At 41.9% G+C, this 22,047-nt stretch overlaps 1 protein-coding gene across 5 annotated transcripts in view; it reads right to left on the bottom strand.

Annotated features, from left to right (window-relative positions):
- Positions 1-519: 519 nt before the first annotated feature.
- Positions 520-22,047, bottom strand: part of Ntrk3 (neurotrophic receptor tyrosine kinase 3) — a 397,753-nt gene continuing 376,225 nt past the window's right edge. For 3 of the 5 annotated variants that reach the window (XM_021166477.2, XM_029479478.1, XM_021166476.2), the window contains 2 exons: positions 20,867-21,025; positions 520-14,379 (listed from right to left, as the gene is read on the bottom strand). In XM_021166477.2, coding sequence (XP_021022136.1) covers positions 14,194-14,379; positions 20,867-21,025 — 345 coding nt within the window. In that variant the 3' untranslated portion in view covers positions 520-14,193. The remainder of the gene's footprint in view (positions 14,380-20,866; positions 21,026-22,047) is intronic. The other 2 variants (XR_003837160.1, XM_021166478.1) reach the window with 2 other exon arrangements.

The raw sequence follows: 22,047 nt of genomic DNA on the forward strand, positions 1-22,047 counted from the left end.
GAACCTAGTTGAGGATATTTGATGTGCCCACTATGTGTTCATGAAAGCCACCCAGATAAATGCATGCTATGATCCTTTTTGTGTGACAAGCATAAGCATAGGTGAACCTGTTTAAGAAGGCAAGGAAAGGAGAGCAATGTGTTCCTCCTCAGACCCATCCCAAGACCAGTTCTGTTGAACTTGTTCCTCTGAAACCTAACTCCAGCCTGCCTCTGCTACTTCTCTATCCTTAAAAGGAATGCTATATGGTCTCTCATCATTAATGCTATGGATGGTTAGGAATAATAATACGGGGGGAAGAAGGGTGTGTAAGGGACAGAGAAAAAAAGGGGGATAGAAAGAATGATAGATTAATCAGGACTCAGATAATTCAGAGGCACCCAAAATTGAATTTTGTAACATCTGAGAAGAAGAAGAAGAAGAAGAAGAAGAAGAAGAAGAAGAAGAAGAAGAAGAAGAAGAAGAAGAAGAAGAAGAAGAGGAGGAGGAGGAACAGTAGCAAGAGGACAAGGAGGAGGAGAAGGATGAACAGAAGGAGGAAGAAACAGCTGCTATTCAGTTACCATCTTTGTGAGGGCCCCAAAGAAGCTTCCAAGTAAATGAGAGAAGATTGCACTGCCTCTGAGGTGATACCTATGAATTTTTGTGCTATAGGAAAACTGGACGATCACAAAGCATAGTGACATGTGCTTCTGTTGCTCTCATTTCCCCAGTGTCCATTTTGGACTGGTCTGGAGAAAACCAAGAGGATCTATTTCCAATCTTACCATGATTGTTTAAGGCAAAGACAGCTGTTGAACAGCACTCAAGGTTAAAAACTGGATGCCAAGATTCAAAGTAGTATTCTTCTACGAGTTTCCAAAATGTCTAGTGACAGCATTATTAGGCCCTTCTTTGCCCTCAAAGCTCATAACTTCATCTCTACCACTGTGATTTACTGCCTCTGCCTGCAACCAATCAACCATTGCCTTATAGATTGTGAACACTATGCATATTTTTAAAAAGTGATTGTCAGTGAACAGTATTCCTTATAGGAGTATGAAAGTCAAGGGTGCCTAATAGAAAAGAGATTCCTGTCCCAAAGCATTCCCATCTATAATATCTCAGTGTCTTTACCATCTCTGTGCTGAGAAATCTGACTGTGTCAGTCTATATTTTTTAAGCAGGTCAAAAACATGGCAGAAACAGCTACACCAGGCTTGGGAGAGAATAAAAGCAATTTCTGGATGTCGAAACATGGTTCATGAATGAAGCTTTGTGAAATAACTAAAAGAAAATAACTTAAAAGTCTGTGGCCTCTCTTTCTCCATATGGGTTGTTTTCCCTCCTGGGTGTAATAAACAAGAGTAGGTTTGCTTCAGATTATACATTGGTGCTTAATTCTGTTATTCAAAGATGTTTCAAAGCATGGGTTGTCCTTATGACTGTATACAGCCTAAACTCATGTGAAATTTGCTCATGGCATTACTTAACACAAGTTGTCTGATGCTCTGAATAATGTTGGCAATTATATAAGTTGAGGCTCTGTGGATAGGAAATGATGGGGAAAAATCTGTTCTTCCCTGTCTGGAAATCTAATTTTGAGAGTGACCCCAGATGAGGGAAGTGATCGCTGTCCCTGGTGCTGAAAACATATAGCTTAGTCAAAGTAGAATTTACACTTCTGGGATGGGCAAAACCAAAAACTACCTGTGAAACTAAATCTTCTTTTACAGAGGCTGACATTAGCTGAAATGTCTCAAACTGTATTCCAAAATTCTCTTCTTTAAATATCATTTGAAGCAAAAAATAGCTCTGAAGCAACCTTAATACCTGTGAGAAAGAATTAAGGCCTTGCCAAAATCTACATGGGGCAGGTTGCTCTAAATTGTCTAAGCTGCCTCATTATTCAGCCCTGTTGACAAAGTTCCTGGCATGATTTAAAGATTCCATTCCTTCAGAAAGAAAGACCACAGACATGTAGAACATTAGGGTCTGCAGATGTTGTGCAAACTTTTTTTTGTACTGGTATCAATAATAAATATGAGGTTGATTTGATCTGCTAGGACTGAAAATTTCAGAAGGAAATATTTGGGGACTGTTTCACCTTGTTCTGAAACATGGGCCTTTATTCCTTTCTAGACCTAATTTATTGTCACATCCTAAGAAACTAAGCAGAGCTTTTACTATGCTTGAATAAAAATCCAAATGCATAAACAACAGCTTTCCAACACACACAAGCACACACACACACACACACACACACACACCACAAAATAAAACTCATCTTGAAAATAGAATGTATTTTGTATTTCTTTGCTGAATAGTACAGGGCTGTCTCCTGTCAAAATAGCACTGATGCTTTTTCTTTGTCATTTAGTCAGAATTTTCTTGCCCCAACTTGCTTTCCTTTATTTTTAATTTGACAGATCTCTTGGGTCAACCTACCAGGGTCCAAACACATAATCAGGAAGACTTCAGTTAGTGTGGTACCAGTCTCAGAAAAATAACATGGGCCGTTTGGGGTTACCTCCAAGTCCAACAGGCTCCAGAGGGCCTTTGCTTTTAGACATGAACTATAATCAATCTTTGCAACCCTTGCAAAGGAAATATTCCAATGCCCCCCCAAAAGGCTAAACTTTCAGAGAAGGGGGTGAAAACAAGTTTTAAAGTTAGTTCTTACTGATCCTGTTAGCATGTCAGCTCAAACCTTCTGAAACTTCTCAAACTGTCTGAAATTTACTTCCCAAATGATACCTCTGAGATCCTTAATTTATCAGTCATTTCCATAGGAAGGACACCATGAAACTACTTGTTCCAAGCATGCCTTAGCAATGGTTGGAAGAGCTCATGTCCTCAAGATTATCAGAGAGAATTAGGAAACATCACCCTGAACCCATTTGCCTTCTGCAATTTCACACCACAATTTACAAGCATATCCCAACTTGGGTTCTCATTGCAAAGCAGCTGGGTTGCTTTCTTCCTGGCAGACAACGGCAGGGGAAAAGTCGCTCAGATTGAGGTCTAGAACACGGGTGCTGTTTTCTTGTATCAGAAAAACAAACACTGAGCCCAAGGTCAAAAGAAAAAAGAAGCTGTGATCTTCTGAACTTGACTGAAACATTTATGAGTTTCTCAGGATTCTCAGCACTCGGCTTTATTCTGCTTTCTCTCAAGAGTGGTCAAAATCCTGTTACAGCATACAGACAACATTTTGTCAGACATATCACACCGGATGGCTACTTGGAAATTGAAGGGAAATAACATTTGAAAGATTTCACTTTCCAAGTAGCTTTCATAGTAAAGAACTTAAAACAGTACTTGGCATCACAAACACCTGGGACATTTTTAGGGACTGTAAATGACTTCACTGCTGTAACCTTGGCAATCTTGCCTCCAGATTTATTGTCTAGGGTTTCATTCTCAGCCAGACACGTTCCTCAGCAAGAGTCCCTCTGTAACCAACTCTGTTGTGCTCTGGGGTCATTGAAAATGAGGTCTGACATTTGGTCATCACAAGGATAGTTTTCTTTATATTTTGACTATCCCTGTCTTCTCTTTGTGTGGACCACAGTCCCTAGAAAGCTTCAAGATCATTAGCACTTCCATGCTCCCTGCAAGATTGTCTTAACACTCAGTTTAAGGAGGAAGCATCATGCAGTCTTACTTTACTAGGTATTATTCTAAAATCTACAAACCATCTTTGAAGCAGCAATTAGTGGTAAAGAGTTGAAGCGGAAGAGATGCTATTTGGCTTCAAGATGTTCAGCATTCCATGCCAGAAAATGAAATATAGCAATCATCCCTTCTAAGTGGGAAAAATATCCCTTTCTTCTGGTACAAATACAAGATATTTTTTCCATTACAGTATATGCAATGGTTATTTAAAGTAGGAAAATGTTAATGACTAATTCTAGAGAGCAGACAGCAGACATGGGGAGGAAAAAGGAAAGTTTCCCTCAAACACAACACAACTCAAAATCCCAATACCATGAGCAGCACTCGCTACCCAAGGAGTGGGATTTTCCTGCCATAGAGACTTGGGGACACCACCAAGGCCTGACTCTATCACTTATGATCATCCCCTGAGACTCTTTAGCAGAGCATTTACAGAGAAAGAGGCTGATTAGAAAGAAATAAAAGCTCACAAGATGGCTACCTTTTAGTTTCTTTGCTCCCTCAGTTTCCGTCTGTCTTGCCATGTCCCCACTGATAGCCATTAAAGTAGTCCATCAACTCTTTCCTAAGGAAATGCAAACAAACAAACAAAAAACCCTTTGGGAAACAAAGCAATCCCCCGTCCCCTTCCCCAAACCACTGTTGTACTCTCTAGAGATACAAGGGAGAAATGACAGTTTTTAATGTATATGACAGTTTTGACTGTATGTTTGCCTCTTCCATCCCTGATGGCTTTGGATATCAGAAGAGGTTGTCAGATCTCCTGGAACTAGATTTACAGATGGCAGTGATCTTCTTTGTGAGTCCTGGGAATCACACCCAGGTCATCTGGAACTGAAGTCAGTGCTCTTAGTTTCTGAGCATGTCTCCATCCTCTGGAAGAAAGAGACTATTCATTTGTTTGCTTTTGCTTTTGCTTTTGTTTTTGTTTTTTAATAAGTGGATGTGTGAGGTAGTTTAATTTGACTAGTGGATGTGACTATTTGGGTCTGTAAGTACCATTGCTGGCAGAATCAAAGCATCTGTTGCTATGAAATGGTTTGTAGAATAGGTGGTTTGACCTCCTGGCTCTTAAAGTTAACTACCTTCCCCATCACCATTCTATAGCATGTTCAATAAGTCCATTTCTTAAAATGCAAACCTTTCTAGTACCATTAAAGTAAAGACCACTTCCACCAACTCTGATTTACTCTTTTAACTGTCCCAAGAGTGGGTAAATCTTGGATAACACAGAGAGCTCTTGGACCACATGAAAAGACATGCCCCTGTTCAGAGTAGACTAGAAAAAAAAAAAGGCAAAACTGTACTTTGTCATTTTCCAGGATATTCAGAAGCTAGGAAACCAGAAAGAAATGTGAAGGAAAACACATTTAAAGGAAGGCTTGCCTTTCATAACCAAGTCAAAAGGATGAGACAACTTCAAAAGGACAGGCTAGGGGCCTTATAATAGGCCTGTTGTACCAGAGTCTCCTGTGCAAAAGCAAACTGATGGGGCGCTAATGAGGTGCTAATCATTTGGTCTAAGGAGATGGAAAGAGACTGATGGGCAGCTGGGAGAGCAAGTTTGTTTTGTTTCTTTCTGCAGCAACCCAGACTAAACCACAACAGGCTCAGGCTAAAAAGGGGAGCCACTCAGACTTTCCTCTGCTTTTTAGAGAATAGAGCCTGGCCTAGAAGAGGTGGGATAGAGAGCTGGGGGCAGAGAGGATTTGTCAGAGAGAGCTGGAAATGAAAAACTGAACATATTGTAACAACAGCCCTGGCCCTTTGGAGTGGGAACTCTGCAAATGTGCACTCAGGCAGTACTTGATATGATATACGTTCTTGGTAACTAATCTGAGCAATGGATCAAAACAGAGTGGCCTTTCCCATCACTGCTGTTTAATAAAGAGCACAACCTACAACTTGTTTGCCTACTCTCAGGAAAGTGCTGATGACTTTCTCTTATCCAGCCAAGTGCCCTATATCCCAACCTCCTAGTTTCTAATCCAACTAGAGTCTTGTCTCCCAAGGACTTCATGTTCAATCAGAACACTGGAATTGTATATCCATGGTTGGGTCAAAAATCTCCTCACACTAGTTCACATTTATCTTCAAACAAATATTTATGATGAATCTGCTACCCCTTACCCCTTAATTACAGAAAAAGAGAATCAGGACTCAGTCTGGTTTTGTACTTTGAAAAACAATGGGGAAGTGTCCTGCCTTTATATATAAAATTTGGGAGAAACGTGGGTTTTTTTTTCCCTCCATCAAAGGATCCTCAACTTTGTAAATAACTTACAGTGCAGAAAGTCATAGGCTCTGTGCTCCTGATACAAATAATGAGGAACAGTGAGGAAGCCAAATGTGTGGGGCACTCATTTGCACAGACACACTTAGATCCATGAAAGCTCCACAAATGGGGCACTGTAGTCTGTAGGCAATAGAATTACCCAGGAATTGGCATGCACACATGTGCTTACTTATGTGCAAAAGTAAATAAACATAATAAATAACAAAAGGACAAGTATGATTTGTTCTATATCAGCCTGAGGATCTCGAAAGAATACAACTCTGATAATTGCTTTTAAATAAAGTCATCAAAATTGCCCCTGTGTAACTGCTGTATTACTCAGCCCAGAAATCTATTTTCTCAGTCAATAAACACAATGTCCTTGGCTAAAAGCTTTCAATTCTCTTAAAGAAATATCTAAGAATATACAAAGAGATTCCTACCACTTACACCAAACAAGCAAAGATGGAAAAATAATTTGAAAGAGAATCAGTTTCAAGAACTATGCAAGAGAATTTGTTCTTCAGACTTGGGCAGATCATTCTAAAATCCTGAGGTATTTTTTTTTAATATCTGGGATTATATTGAGTAGCTTTTAAGAGTGTGGGGGTAGCTGGAGCCAAGCTGGAGGTCTCTTTTGATGCATGAGATGCACGTATGTACGTTTTTTTGTTTTGTTTTGTTTTGTTTTGTTTTGTTTTTGTTGTTTTTTGTTTTTTGTTTGTTTTTGTTTTTTTTTTTTTTGATGCTTGCCATCTTGACTAAGAGATTTCATCTGCCTATGCGATCTCAGTATGGCATCTCATCCTACAAAGAACGTCGATAAACTAGTGCTTAGAGCAGCTGTTCTCAACCTGTGGGCTGCAACCCCCCTGGGGATTGAATGACCTTGTGACAGAGGTCACCTAAGACCATCCTGCATGTTTCTAGTGTGATTGGTAATGGTGGCAAGATGAGTTATGAAGTAGCAATGAAATAATTTTATGCCACAACATAAGGAACTGTATTAAAGGGTCAAAGTATTAGAGAGTTGCTGTATCCTTGATCCCAGCCAGGGAAATAGAAGTCTGGGTTACCTTTCTTTAAAGGACTAGATAAAACACTTGTATAGAGGAGAAACTCCTCTAGCCATCAGACCCCACCCACCTTATCTACAGTCACGACCTTGCTGCATCTGCTCTACTCTTGAAACCTTGGAAGACTGGAGGCACACAGATGGACCTATGCTGAGTCTTAGCTCCTTTGAAGACCATTTCACTTTGACATCATCTGTAAAACAGTTTGTCATCAGTGGAGTGGCTTTTATGCTTTGATTTGCAGTCTCCTCCTTGCGGGCAGGGTGTCAATACAGTGATAAACATTGTCACTTTGACCAAGCAGCAAATTTGGCTCAAGACTCTATCATGCTCACAGAAAGGTCAAAGCTCCCATTCTGGGTGTTGGACCCCAGTCAGAGTGCCTTTGCTCCAGTAGGCTAAAAGTTCATGGACTGTGAGATCAGTAGGTGGAGACAGGAGAGGGAGTTGCTGTGGGTGGGCCACCAAGGGTTTCAGATGGGATTTACAGGGACACGCCACATGCATCTCAATGAGCTGTGCAGTCAAATTTAGTGCACAGAGGTTAATCTAGATGTCAACATTGTCTGACAGCACTGAAATTACTCCAGGGCAGGGATCCTTTAGAAGTCTTAATATAACAGTCAATTCCTCCTGCCTGCAGGAAATGAAAGTTTTCTGCTTTGTGTGCCGAATCATTCAGCGCCAATTTTCTCACTGTTTGAAGTCCAAACTGTTTGTGGTCCTGGGATTCACCTTGTATTAAGACTTCCACAGACTTTAAGAAGCCAGCTCTTCTGTCCCATGGAAGCCAAAGAATGTGAACCAAGGGAAAGGGGAAAATGAAAAATCACAGAGAAAAAAATCTTTCCTAAAATATACTCCTCTCCTTCGGGTAGCAGAAGTCATGATATTTGGACCAGGCTGACTCTTCCTCTCCAGGAATAGATTCAAGGGCAGCAGGCAGGTGCCAGGCAACTTTGAAACAGAGATGGATGAGGGACTAGTCCCCACTGGGAGGAACTGAGTAGGCCATGCTACTTCAGAGAATATAAACTTACTTTCTTTTTAAAGTATCACTCCCATGAATGCTTCTTAAATGAAATCATAAATACCAGACTTGGAGTTGAGCATGTGATTTTTTCAGTCCTTTGAGAAGTGCTGCATCCAAAGGATGCTAGACTACACAGATCGAGCGTAGCTGTGCTCTCAGGCTACCTTCATCCCTGCCGACAAGAAGTCTAAATTCCTGACAGCCTTAAATGAGAAGAGACTGAATCATCTCAGAGATACTAAATGAAAGCAATACCTAAATGCCTGCAAGCTCCTCAGGAGGAAGAGCTCAGCACGAACCCTGTCTTCTGTGTTAGCTCAATCCACCTTCTATTAGAAACATCTACTTTATGGACTATAAATCTCTTGAGAGCTCTGAGCTTAGACCTTGATGCTCCAATATATTCCTGGATGGATACAGGACAAAGTTAATAGAATTTAGTCTTTTACCTCTAAAAAAAGAAAACTGATTACTGATTTTACTGGTTTAAGACATCATTCTTAGGGCAGATAACAAATCAGGCCTTGTTTTAAAGTTGGAACCTAGCTGCCCACAGGAAGAGCAATGTGAATGTTATGACTTTGGAGATGAATTCCAAGTACTCACATATTTTTAAATATCATAATAAAGCCCATGATATCATACAATTTAATACTGCTAACAAGAAAGGAAACAAGAGATATTCCAAGTTCTCTTGGGCAGAGCCTATATCTCCACAGAAAGGTGCCTCTGTTGGTACATGACAAACTTGTTGCCCATGCACACACACACACACACACACACACACACACACACACACACACACGTGCTTAAAGAGAATGTAGCAAACAGAAACCTTGTCAGAAGCCAAGACACAGGGCCCTGGGTCGGATAGCCCTGGTGCAGAGTAAGATGCCTAATACCCAGTCTGTTCACACAAAAAATCACCACCTCCACCATCATCACCAGTACCTATCAGAAAGAGTGGTCAATTAATATCCTCTCAGATTCTCTCTGCTATGGCCCTCCTAGGAGAGGTTTCATCGGCAGTGCTTGTACCTTCAATACCAAGTCCCAAACAAAAATGTAAGGAGAATGGGTTTCTGCGTGGTGTGTTATCAAATACCAGGAATGGTGATGTTGAGAAACTCAGATGCTACTGTCAATATAGTTAAATTAAGGAAAGGCAGATCATCAAGCTTTATAAGATAACAGTTTGGGATCTTTCTCAATAGTTCTGATGCCAGTCCACCTCTACAGTTCTCATCCAGGAGAAACATAAGGTGCCAAGAGAATCCCAAACTGCAACTGATTTGCTGAATCCAGGGGGACTTCTCTCGAATTATGACCATCCAATGGATGGAAAAAGTACATGATATGGCTAGAGCTGAAAGGGAATTTTTCCTTGTGGTTCAAGCAATCCCAAAATAAGTTCTGAAGTCCAAACTGGTGTTTTAAGAATGATGCCCAAGCTTGAAGTTAACCCTTCCAGCCCTATTAAGTATTGGTTGAAACAATTTATTTGGTACAAAGTAAGGTGAATCTTGAAAAAAATAAAATCATAGTGAAGGACTACATTCCACAGGATCTGAGCTCAAGCTGACATTTTTGGCTCTAAGGTAAACACCTTGTGCATTTTAGCAAGCTGCTGCCCATCCAACGCAGACACTAGACACTACAGAGAGGCTTGAGGGTAACTAGTAGGACTGTTGAAATGTGAGTCCATTGACTGATCATCCACAAATATTTTATGCTCCCTACTAAGCAAAGTATTGCAAAGATTAAAAGTCTCAGGTGAGTGTAGAGATGATACTGTTGTTGTTTGGTTCAGAAAAGGGAAGCAAATGTGCCATGAGACTATTCTTGAATGTAAAAGAGCTCAGGAAAAGCAAGTACATATACAAAATCTCTTGGTTTCTGACCCAGGGTTCAGATTACTCCTGACCTTGCATGGGAGGTGGGTGGGACTATCTCCATATGGCAGACCAGTTTCTGCCAATGTGGACATGTGAAGTGGGGAAGATGACTAGAAGAGAAGGATGGTTTCTCTTGAAGAATACAAATATTAATATCTTGACTTGCGTGCCTGGATCTAGTGTCCCTCAAACACACCAGGCACTAATTATGCTTAGGTTTTGTCAACAGTAACTTTTCTTCCTTCCCCTCCCTATTTTTCATTTCATCTCTCATTTCTAGCAAACAAGCTTAGAATAAAGAAGTAGATGGGACTCAAATTTAGCCTTTCAAATGGAAATTGACTCTAAGGATGCAACTATTCTAATGTCATATATCTTGTGTGGGAAGACTGATAACCTAAGAGATGCTGATTTAGCCCAAATCCCACGAGTATCCAAGCACTAAGGCAGGGTTTCTCAGTGGCTTTTCTGATGTATGCTGCGTTCTTCCAGTACAGTTGGCTCACTACCACTTCTGTATTGAAGCTCTTCTGTAAGCATTGGCTTCTGTAGTATTTAGCACCAGAAGTACTGCACTAGTGTGTCACCAGAGATGAACAGCACAGTTCAGTTAAATCCCAGAAAAAAATGGAGGATCTTCATCTCCAAGGAAAAGTTTTCTCTGAGAATAACTTGTGCATGATCTGCTGAGTGGAGGAAGCCCAAACTCCTTTGTGTGTTGACTAGAGAAGGCTGTGTTACCCGGACAACCACTCAAACTTCAGAGATGTAATCAGAAAGGACCATCAAGTTCACATGCAAAGCAAATAACTAAGAGGATCCTTGTCCATGACACCCTGTTATATAGTGGACATCCAAGTCACTCTTTGTCAGTTCAGGGTGGGTCCAGGTGATAGTAACAGGGCACAGAGTTAAGCATGGGGTGTCTGGAAAATTCATGAGCATTCGTAATGGTGTTGACTTCAAGCTAAGTACCAAGTTAATGTGGCATGCTCTTGGAAGGTGTAGATGTGTTTATGTAGAAAGGAGGATGGAACAGTTGGCAGAGGCTCCATGGGCTGATGGGATGTTAATTCTTGACTCACTGGAGCATATTAGATTCTTTAAAAAATAAATAAATAAATAAATACATAAATAAACTACTGATAACAATTTTCCAGTCTAGGAGAAAGCTGGGGTAGAAAATGAGACAAAATGCTCCCCAACCCTGGCCTAAAATAGTCTGAGACACTTTAGACCTTTAGCAGGTTGTGACAAATGTGAAAAAGAGAATCAATGTACTGGAACCAACCCCACCCTAAGCACAGTATGTCCTCAGAGACCACCGCTTTCAACCCATGTGAGGCCAAAGGAGGCTTTCCTAGGTATTCCAGAGTGATCCTCAGAAAACAAGTGATAGGGTGACTCAGTGCTGATAGAAGCTAAGAACTCAGATCTAGAATAGAATGAGGACACATAAGGAAAATAGGACACAGTGAAGAGAGTGGCAAGGAGTGAGACACCCTGCACACCCCTGAGCAGTAGAATACACTTCACTATCCAAAGCCTGTTTTCTATTTCTTACCCTCCAAAGCACCTCAGACCCTTTCTCTCCACCTTTCAAGGTTCACATATAAAGTCCACTCTACACAGAGAGGATGCCAGGAGAGTAAGAAGGTTGGGCCCATTCTGCACCCCTCCTATCTCCACTGCCCCCTCTCTCCTTCTATTACTCAGGCAGCTAATAATGGAGGACACAGAGAGAAGGTGACCCTGATGCCAGTGTGGATGTTCATGGAACTAACAAAGGACACCTGAGCAAGTTCAGTCTTGTCTTTTCTCCTAACTGTCCCATTAGGGCTATAAATGCCTTCAGTCATCCACTTCTTTCAAAACCAGAAAGCCTTAAGAGACTGTTTTAGGAAAGGTTAGATCTTGGAACATCACTTTCAACTAGACAACAGGTTCCCCACAGGCCCCTCTAGGCCCCTGTCTGAATGCTTCCCCTCTAGTTATCCAGCTTTTCAGATTAAAACCTGAATGGAAACTTCCACCCAGCAGACACCTCTCTAGTAGAGGCTGAAAGCCTCAGGTGGTGGACCAATTCAAGAAGTAATAAGAGGAGTAATTATCATAGGATAGCAAAGGGTGCTTTTGAAGAAGGGACCAATCAAAAGAGCTTTCCCCTACTCAGGGGCCAGGTATCTAGTACAGTAAGAAGTTCCACTCTGAAATCCCAGTTAGCCCAGCACCCTCCCCAGTCCAGCTGAGCAGCCTGCTGATCCCTGAATCCCAACCATGGCTACAATCGGAGCACAGCTCTTTTCTATTGAATAAAAACATGTGTTGGTCTTTAAAAAAATAAAGTAAATCCACAACCACATAATCCAGTTCTAAACAGGCCACAGAGTTGCTCGTACTTCAGCTGCCTTCACTGGTCAGGGTGTCCAGGCTGTAGACTTTCTGCAGCTGGCAAGGAGAGGGGTTAGTCAGCAGCTCCTGGGAGCTTCTGATAAGAAAACAGTCAGTCTGTTAGGTAGCTCTGTGCTTGGGATGAGGTGGAGAGACAGGTACCCTAGGGAGAGCACAACCTTCTTCCCCAGCAAGACTGGTCTGTGCAGCCAAGCTCTTGGCTCCCTGGAGCGGTTCATTGTTGTGTGTGAGAGCTGTCCAGAGAGCTTCACTTTTGCAGTCCTCCATTGCACAGTGGGAAAGGCAGTGATTCCCCTGGCGCTGGGACCCAGGGGACTGGTCCCAGTCGAGATGCTTCATTCTCATTCCAGGTCAGAGCTAGGTCCTCATTAAGATGCCAAGTCTGCGGCACAGGCCACTCATTGGACATCTTCCAGAGAAGCTGCAGCCCCTCCCCCGACACCCAGCCCACAAAGCGATTTCTCAGTCTCTGCCTTTTCACAACAGCTCAAAGGCAGATGCATCAATCCTTCCAAGGGCTGAAAACGTGAGGAGAATGGCAAGGGCTCAGCACAGGTGCCAAGTAGATTCTTCTCTGCTGGCTTTTGCCAGTGCCAGTGCCTGGCTCTTTGAAATGCACGTGCCTTGGGTTCTTTCTCACCTGGATTTCTTCCCTGTCAGTGTGGTTTACCCAGGACTTGATAGAACCTCAGTATAGGGGGGAAGCAAGATAAATACAACCCAAGGGAGATGCCTAATTAGGACCTGGGAGGAACTAAGTCTCCTGCTATCAGAGCCCTGAAGCCTGCTGTGTCCATGTTAGGGGATGACAGCAGAGAAGGTGGATACTAAACCTCCAAGCTCCCCAAGGGCCTGAAAACGAAAGGACAGGCCAAGAGTCCTCCCAGAGATGGGAAGATGAGCGGCAGTGCCTTGGTAGGATTAGACTTCGGCTGTACTTACTTCCTAGGTTCTTTAATCCACCAAGTCCAGTTCTTCAAGTTCAGAGGATGAAACTCTTCAAACCTAGTAAGGATCGTGAGAGAGATTTACATCCGGAAAGGTGGGGTTTGCTCTCCCCAAAGTCCTCTGCCCTTTCTTGTTCGGTGGTTACCCGACCATGGATGGCTTTGTGTGGTCTGGTGTTGGTATTTGTTCAGTATTTACCCGTAGGTGTCATCATTGATTTCCAAAAAGCATCAGGACTATATACTTTATAGAATGGACAAATTAGAAAATTGTCCCAAAGAGGCAGAAAGGGGGAAAAGAGTAGAGGCAAAGGCAAAGGCAAACCAGAGATGATTCCGAAGGGCCTGGACTTCAGAATTGTTTCATTGCCAGACACCTTCAATGGGTCACGCTTGCGCACTGAAGATCGTGCGCCACCCCGCCTCTTCCCAGCCTCTCTCTCTGCTGGGTCAAGACTAAGATCTCTGAAAAGCCAGACCTGAAAAAAGCACGGGCCACAGCTTAAGTCAAGGGAATTTCATTTGTGTTAATAATAATATTTAATTTTTTCTGTTATTAATGTCTTACGGTTTTCTGTATCAGCAGCTTCTCTGTGTATTAGAGAAGGTAATTCTCTGTAGATATAGATAGATAGATAGATAGTTATATATATATATAAATATATATGTCAAACTGCCTTACAGGGTTTCTTTCTTTTTTTTTTTTTTGTTTGTATTTTGTTTTCTTTTGTTTTGTTTTGTTTAAATTCAGTGTTGTATGTGTAGCAGGCACTTGAGTTTATATGAAGATGTTCGTTTCCGTCAAAGATGGAAGAAAGGAGTTGAGATGAGGAAAAAGAGGAGAGGAGGCAGGGAGAGAGGAGGCAACAGAGTATAAATGCTTGGCCACCAGTCACCACTAGCCAAGAATGTCCAGGTAGATCGGGGTGGCCTTCCCCAAAGCATGGAGGATTTTGTAGATCTCCTTAATATTCAGCCGCTGCTGTGGTTCCCTCTGCCAGCACCCCAGCATGACATCATACACTTCTTTAGGGCAGACTCTGGGTCTCTCCAAGACACGGCCTTGGGTGATGCATTCAATGACCTGAAAGAGCAAGAATGAAAGACGTTATATCCAGAAGTTTATTCAAAGCCCATCCTTGGTCCTGGGACTTCTGCCTAGCCAAAGATGTGAGCTTTTCTCATCAGAACAGCTTCAGTCCAGGCAGAACACACACAGGCAGAAGTCTGGTTAGAGAACAGCCTTGGTTTTCTTCTCCACCTGAGCAGAGGGTACAGAGGTGATGAGCAATGTAGGTGGATCTTACTCACTGCTGCTCTTCCTGCTAGACCTGCTGGGCCAGGGCACACGGACCCTGAATCCACACAGCCATCCTTCCCATTTGCTTCAAAGTTCTGCAGTCCTAGTTGCCATATGGACTGCCTGGGTTACATCTCTCTTTCACCTTGTTGTAGAAATTGGGTCCTGACTATCATTCCTCTACCTCATGGCCTCTGTGATTTTGAAAAACCCTTATAGAGTTCTGCCTGTCTGCTCTCTACCTACCTGTCTCCTGTTAATTCCTATTTACTTTCATTTAGTTGTGAATGTATATGTTATGTGTGTGTGTGTGTATGTGTGTGTGTGTGTTCACACATGTTTGCATGGGTTCACATACATGGGTAGATGGCCAAGTATGTGTATATACATGAGTGTAGAAGCCCACAGTTGAAGCTGAGTATTTTCCTTGCTTGAATACCAGTCTTTATTGAGGCAGAATCTCTCTTTAAACCTGGACCTCACTTGTTTCAGCTTCTCCTCTAGCCAGCTGTCCCTGCCTTCCCAGTGTTTAGATTTCAGGCAGCTGCCACTCCTGCTTAGGGCTGTATGTATGGGTTCTGTGGATCTGAACTCCAGTCCCCATGCTGTTAAAGCAACTGACTGATACATCCCTCAGCCACTGGTTTCCACTGATATCAAGTTCTTCTCCCAGCCACGGCCTCTGTACAAACCATCCTACTTGCCTGTGAGCATAGGACCCCTTTCTAAGCAAGGTTTACCTTCCTTTACGCAATAAATCGTCTGTCTTGTTTACTTTCAAATTTTTTTAGTATTCTATTGATTTACATTTTTAACATTATTTTTGAGATTATACTATACTTACAACATTTCTCTCTTCCCTCTTCTTCCTCCAAAACTCCCATGTATCCCTCCCCAAATCTCATTCAAACTCATAGTTTCTTCTTTCATTTAATTATTCTTCCTTCCTTTCTTCTCTCCTTCCTTCCTTCCTCCCTTCCTTTCTTTCTTCTTTCTTTCTTTCTTTCTTTCTTTCTTTCTTTCTTCTTTTCTTTCTTTCTTTCTTCCTTTCTTCTTCCTTTCTTCCTTCCTTTCTTATAGTATGCATATATGTATATGCATATATTATATATCTCTAAACATAATCTGCTCAGTTCATATAACATTACTTAAAAGTAGGACCATTGGCAACCAGTTTGTGGTCTTCCCTGGGAAAGACCACCCTTTCTGTTCCCAGTTTTCCTCAGTTGCTCATAGTTCTTCGTGAGCTGCTAGATTCACCACTGCTTGGATGGCCAGCCAGTGCAAGTCAGTTACCCTCAGGGATTATCCGCATCCTTGTCTGTAAGGACAAGGAGGTCCAGAAGGACCAAATTCAAGAATAAAAAGTTCACTGTTACTACAAGGATGGCTGCTAAGTGAAGGGGGGTCATGTATGTTCTTTGCAGCTCCATTTCAACTCCTCAAAGACATTTTCTTTGAAATGCTGAGAACTGAACCCAGGGCCTCAAGAGTAGGCAATTTTTGTACGACTTATCTGTACCCCAAATCCAGACACATTTAAAAACAATTATGTACTTTCCCAATGGTATGAATCCATTCCACACAGTATTAGGTTACATAAGGACATTTTAATACAAGTGAAGTGTACTTTGGATGTATTCCCACTGTGTGACCCTATTTCTCCCATCTTTTCCTTAATTTGAACATCAGACTTTATTTTCCTAATTAGAAAATGCAGCATTAAGCTTCACTATAGCATTTTGGCTTTATTTGATTTTTCTTATCCTCTCCCTTCTCTCCAATACCACTTTGTTCACCTACATCCCTGCCACACCATCTTTTGTGCTCTCATGTGTCCTATGGTCCCTCCCCCAGGTTTCTCTAATGCCTCCTTTTCTCTTCCCACCACCCCATTTCTAGTTTCATAACAGACTCCCACACTCACTCTCATGTGTACACATACTTACAGGCATTGCAGGCTATGCTTGAACTAAGCATTGAGGTTTCTCAAGAAGTTAAAAAGTGATGCTACTTTATGGCCCAGCTACACTACTAAGTGCAGGCATATACCTAAAGGACTTGTACTCTACCACAGAGATACTAGCACATGCATGGTCATGGCCACAATACTCGAATAGCAAGGAAATCAACTTGTGTGTGTGTGTGTGTGTGTGTGTGTGTGTGTGTGTGTGTGTGTGTGAGTGTGTGTATGTGTGTGTTTAACAGTTTTGTTTAAAAAAATTGAGAAAATTATATATGGTTCCTATTATGACCTACCATCTGCCTGCTATTAGAAATTACATACTATATTTGGTTAATAGAACATTATCCAAATGAGATGGTTTATCCACATTTCTTTAGCTTTTAACCTCCTGTCCTGCGCTATTCCAAGATGCCATCCAGGATACTGCATTCTATCAACTCATAATGTAAACTTGGGATCTTCTGGAACGCAAGCATTTCTCTACTGAAACGGACATATGCACATTTTCTAAGACTTCATTTAGTTTCCCCGTATGTTATAACTTCTCTCTAACTCTTTACCACTCTGTGATTTCGAGCAGGTTGCCTCAAACTTCAGCTTCCACATTTGAAGATAGTTTGTGATGATTAAAAGAGCACTGATTTGTGGAGTCTGGCATTTGAGCAAATGTTTCACTTCTCTTCCCTATTAGCATGTATTTATTGGATAAGAAGCCCCTCTCTTCCTCTCTTCTTCTCATCATCTTCTGCTCCCTCACCCCCTCTATCTCAACCACCTGCAGAACAGTGCTTTCTCCTGGGCATCTCAGATTACTCTGACCTGGATACTTTCACTGTGCCAGCCCTCTTCTGTTCACACTCACCATGGAGTCTGGGATGGCACACTGGGGTCATTTCATTGCCAAAGTGATAAGTCTCCAAGTGCTTGTGTTTACCATTTGGTCTCAAAACTCTCTCAATTCTCACCTCTATTCCTTTCACATTTAGGCAGAATGATTCATTTCGAACTGCAATAGCTTCTGCCTATGCTTAGATCAAAGGCATCCAGTATCATCTCTATAGCAGAACAATCCAGACCATAAACTTCCACTGCTAAGCCAATCATCAGTTACTGCCAGTGCTTAGCTGCTGCTATGGGTAGGGTAAGGGGTATGATTGACAGAAGAAAGCTAGTCTTCAAGGGTAGGACCCTGCAATACCATCTTAGAAGAGGCCACAAGCACCCCACTAGCTGCTCTAGCCAGCTTTCTTATCCATGAAAAGATTCCTAGGTCCTCTGTGTATATGTTGTGGCTGAGTAACCTGGTGTTCTTGTGATAATCCTAACAGTGGGATCGTCCCAGACTCTTTTACCTTCTTGTGGGACCCTGTTCCTCCTACTAGCTTGCCTTGTCCAGTCTTAATGTGAAGGTATGTGCACGGTTGTATTGTAGTTTGTTAGGCTATGTTTGGTTAATGTCCCTGGGAGGCATGCTCTTTTCTGATGGAAGGTGGGAATGAGAGGATAAGGAAGGAAGGGGAAGGGTAAAAGGCAGATGGGGTATAATATGAGATAGAAGAGTTTTTAAAAGATTATTCTAATGATATCGACACACTTATCCATGATATTTTCTTTCTTTGGAAACCAAATACCATGGAGATTCTACATAGATGCATGCATGTGTGTATTTGCATACATAAAAATTTGCATGCATGTATCTGTATGTGCAAATGTATGTGTCCCATCCCTCAGGAAAACAGTTCCAATTTAAATAAAACCCACAGTAGCAATAGCTTCTACATACACTCTTTCCTTCTTCAAGTCCACTGAAATATTTGTTCTACATTGGGAAATGAATTCAGATTTCTTTGAGTACCTGCATAATAAGACATCACTATATATAAAGAAATGCCTCGTCAAATGTGTGGAACTAGAAAACATCATCCTGAGTGAGGTAACTCAGACCCAGAAAGACATCCATGTACTCACTTATAAGTGGATATTAGTCATAAAGTACAGGACAATCATGCCACAATTCACAAACACAAAGAAGGTAAGAAATAAGGAGAGCCCAGGGGAGGATTCTTGAATCTCATTTAGAAGGGAAAATAAAATAGACTTTAGAAATGGGATAGAAAGAGAGAACTGGGTAGGAGAGTGGGTTGAGAGGGGAACAGGGGTAGGAATCAGGTGTGGGGAAAGCAGAGATGGGGATGAGAGGACTGGGAGAGAGAGGGGAAATCAGTGGTGATTGGGGAGCATCTCTGGGATGAGTCAGAGACTTAGGATGCAGGAGGCTCCTGGGAGGATATAGGGGTGGCACTAGCTGAGACTCCTAGCAGTAGGGGATATGGAGCCTGAAGTGGCTACCTTTTATAGATAGGTAGAACTTCCAGTGGAGGGAGGGGAACACCAACTTACCACAAAACCTTTGACCTAAAATTTGTCCTGCCTACAAGATGTGCAGAGATAAAGACAGAGCAGAGATTGAAGGGAATAGCCAATCAATGATTGCCCCAACTTGAGACCCATCTCATTGGAGAGAGCCAACCTCAGACACTATTAATGATACTCTGATGAGCCTAGTGCAACTGTCATCTGACGGGCTTTATCCAGCAGCCAATGGAAATAGATTTAAAAAAAAAACAGTCAGACATTAGGCAGAGTTCATGAAATCTTCTAGACTACTCAGGGGGGAAGGATTAAGGGTACCAGAGGTGTCAATTACACTACAAGAAGACCTACAGAGTCAACTAACCTGAACCCATTGGGGCTCATCCAAAATGAACCACCAACCAAAGAGCATGCACAGACTGAACCTAGGACCCCCGACTCAGACACTGTTGCCTACCTTTGGATCCCTTTCCTCTGTCTGGGATACCTTGTCTGGCCTCAGTGAGAAAGGATATGCTTAGATCTGATGAGACTTGATGCATAGGTAGGGGTCCCCTTCTCTGAGGAAAAGGGAAGGGGGAGGGAAGGAGAGGGTGGGGCTGGGAAGAGAGGAGGGAAGGGGCTGTGATTGGAATGCAATGTGAATAAATACATGGAAAAAAGAGATGCCTTGTTTTGTTTGAGGCAGGGTCTCATGTGATCTTGACTGTTCTTTAGCCTACATGTATGGAAGGATGACCTTGGACTCCTAATCAATCCTACTACCTCTATGTGCAGGGATTATATGCGTGTGTCACCATGCCAGATTTCCGTAGTGCAGAAGATTAAGCTCAGAGTTTCGTCCATGTTTGCTAAGTGCTCTACCTGCTGAGCCACAATCTACAACCTTAAGTTTTGGACTTTAAAAGTTACTTCAATAGTCAGGACATAAAAGATAGGAAATGAATGTCACTTCTAAGTAAAAGATACTTCCTTGAGTGTTAAAATGAAATTTCAATTCAAAGAAGCCTTAGTGTTTATGACTTCCAAGAAAACAGAAAAGTACAAAAAGAGCTAGTATTTTCTATCGGTCAGCTGCTGTAGGAGCTCCACCCATATGTCTATGGACTGTGGAGAGTCCCTGGGGCAACATGGCTCTGTTCTATACATACCTGAGACCTGTCTCAGTGTCACTTAGAAAAAGGAAATTGCTAAGGCCACAACACAAGCTATCTCCTTGTCTAGTTCTCTAAGATACCCAGTCTCTACCAAGATGCCACAGCAATCTCCTTTTATCCCAAATTCAAGAGGAATTTTGTGGAAATCACTAAGTTATTGTTCCAAAGCTGCTTAGAAAAATGCCTAGAGCTAAGCATTATTTACTATCCTACCATGTTAACTCTTCATAAATTATAAGTATGAAAAGGTACTAAGCATTTAGCATTGTGCTGTAGTTGGTTTATTCTATTCTTGAACACTTACACATAACTGATAATCATGTATATTTGGCCATTTCAGTCAATTCAGGATCCCATACTTCCCTGTACCTGAGGTAGCTCAAGCCATTGGTAACCTCCTTCTGTGGATATACTAAGCAGTAAATGTTTCTACAAGACGGCACAATTGCAAAACTCCCAGATTTTCTTTGTTTTCTTTTTCTCTCTTAGTGAAATATTTGTGTGGTTTTTTTATATGTAGAAGCAGAAGCCTGACTCCTGCCTGTCTCGATGTAGCTATCTGTTTTCATGCTCTTTTGACAGTTATATCACATTTTCTGTAGTTACAATTTTTCCTTCACTAGGAAGCTTTTTCCTCCTGATTGTGCTTGCATCCACTCTGCTATCTTGACAGCCCACCCATCTGCACACTATATGCAATCCATGTTCTGAGATACCTGTCATCAATCAGTCTTCCCTTCCACCCCTAACACATCCTGACCTATCCCTTTGTTACCTCTGTGTTGGAGAGCTGGAACCATGGTTGTTTCCCATAGGTAAAGATCTCCCAAAGAATAACCCCAAAGCTCCATACATCACTCTCTGTGGTGAACTTCCGGTACATTATGCTTTCAGGGGGCATCCAGCGGATGGGGAGCATGGTGTGTCCTCCCACCTAAAAGAAGAGCAAAGACAGTGACAGAAAGAGTTACCAGATGGCCAGACTCAACAAGAAGTCTATCCTCTTCTTATATAGATGTACCCTCCATGCACTGGATCCCAACATGGCCATGCTCTAGGCAACCTGCATTCATAGGTGAATGGGGATGCTGACATCAGTGAATAACACAAGAGCAGCTATAAATCTGACCCTAGGGGAGAAGAGAGACTTCTTAATACAGAGCATGAAAACTAAGAGGTGATTTGAAGTGAGAGAGAAGGTTTAAGAATCTGGCACTAGAATATAATCTTAAAATCTTCCTTTAAGAAATCTCCAGGAGGAAGCCAGGAGAACCATGATGTGATCCTCCAACCACAAACACCAAGATTCTTTGACAAAGGTGACCAAGGTACAACTAACTATACATTACAAACATCTAATCTGTAGATTCTTACTTTTAGTTCCCACTTAAATTTCTCATCACAACTTGGGATCTGTGCCTCATGTGAACAGAATAGAGACTTCCAGAAGCTCCTAAGATCATGTATTAATAAGAAACTGAGTGGGAGAAAAGAATAACTCTTCAAAATGCTTAGTATGATACATCATGGAGAATACAGTTTTTACAATGAGCCAACAAGACACTTTGTGGATTTACCCCTGAGATGCAAGGGGAAGAGAAAATGGCTGAGAAGAGGAGACATTTGGGATATGACTGAGGGGAAAACTCTCCATAAATATTCACTATCCAGTAGGTTAGAGATATCAGCACACACAAAAGAAATTTCACAGCGTGTTTCAAATCTCAGGAATGAACCGCATCATTACCAAGCAGAATGTCAGAAGCTGGGCCTTCCAGTTAATAAGTGAAATTTGTTCCAAAAGTGCTTGCTATTCGCTTGAAATGAAGATAGTTCTGTGTCTGTGTTCCAGTAAACTGTAATACAAATATCTTTCCCTGGTAGACCAGTTGGAGGAACATCAGCAATGAGCACTGGGTATCAAGTAGCTAAAGAGATGAAAACCTCACACCTAAG

Source organism: Mus caroli, chromosome 7, assembly GCF_900094665.2.
Source record: "Mus caroli chromosome 7, CAROLI_EIJ_v1.1, whole genome shotgun sequence".
Lineage (NCBI taxonomy): Eukaryota > Metazoa > Chordata > Mammalia > Rodentia > Muridae > Mus > Mus caroli.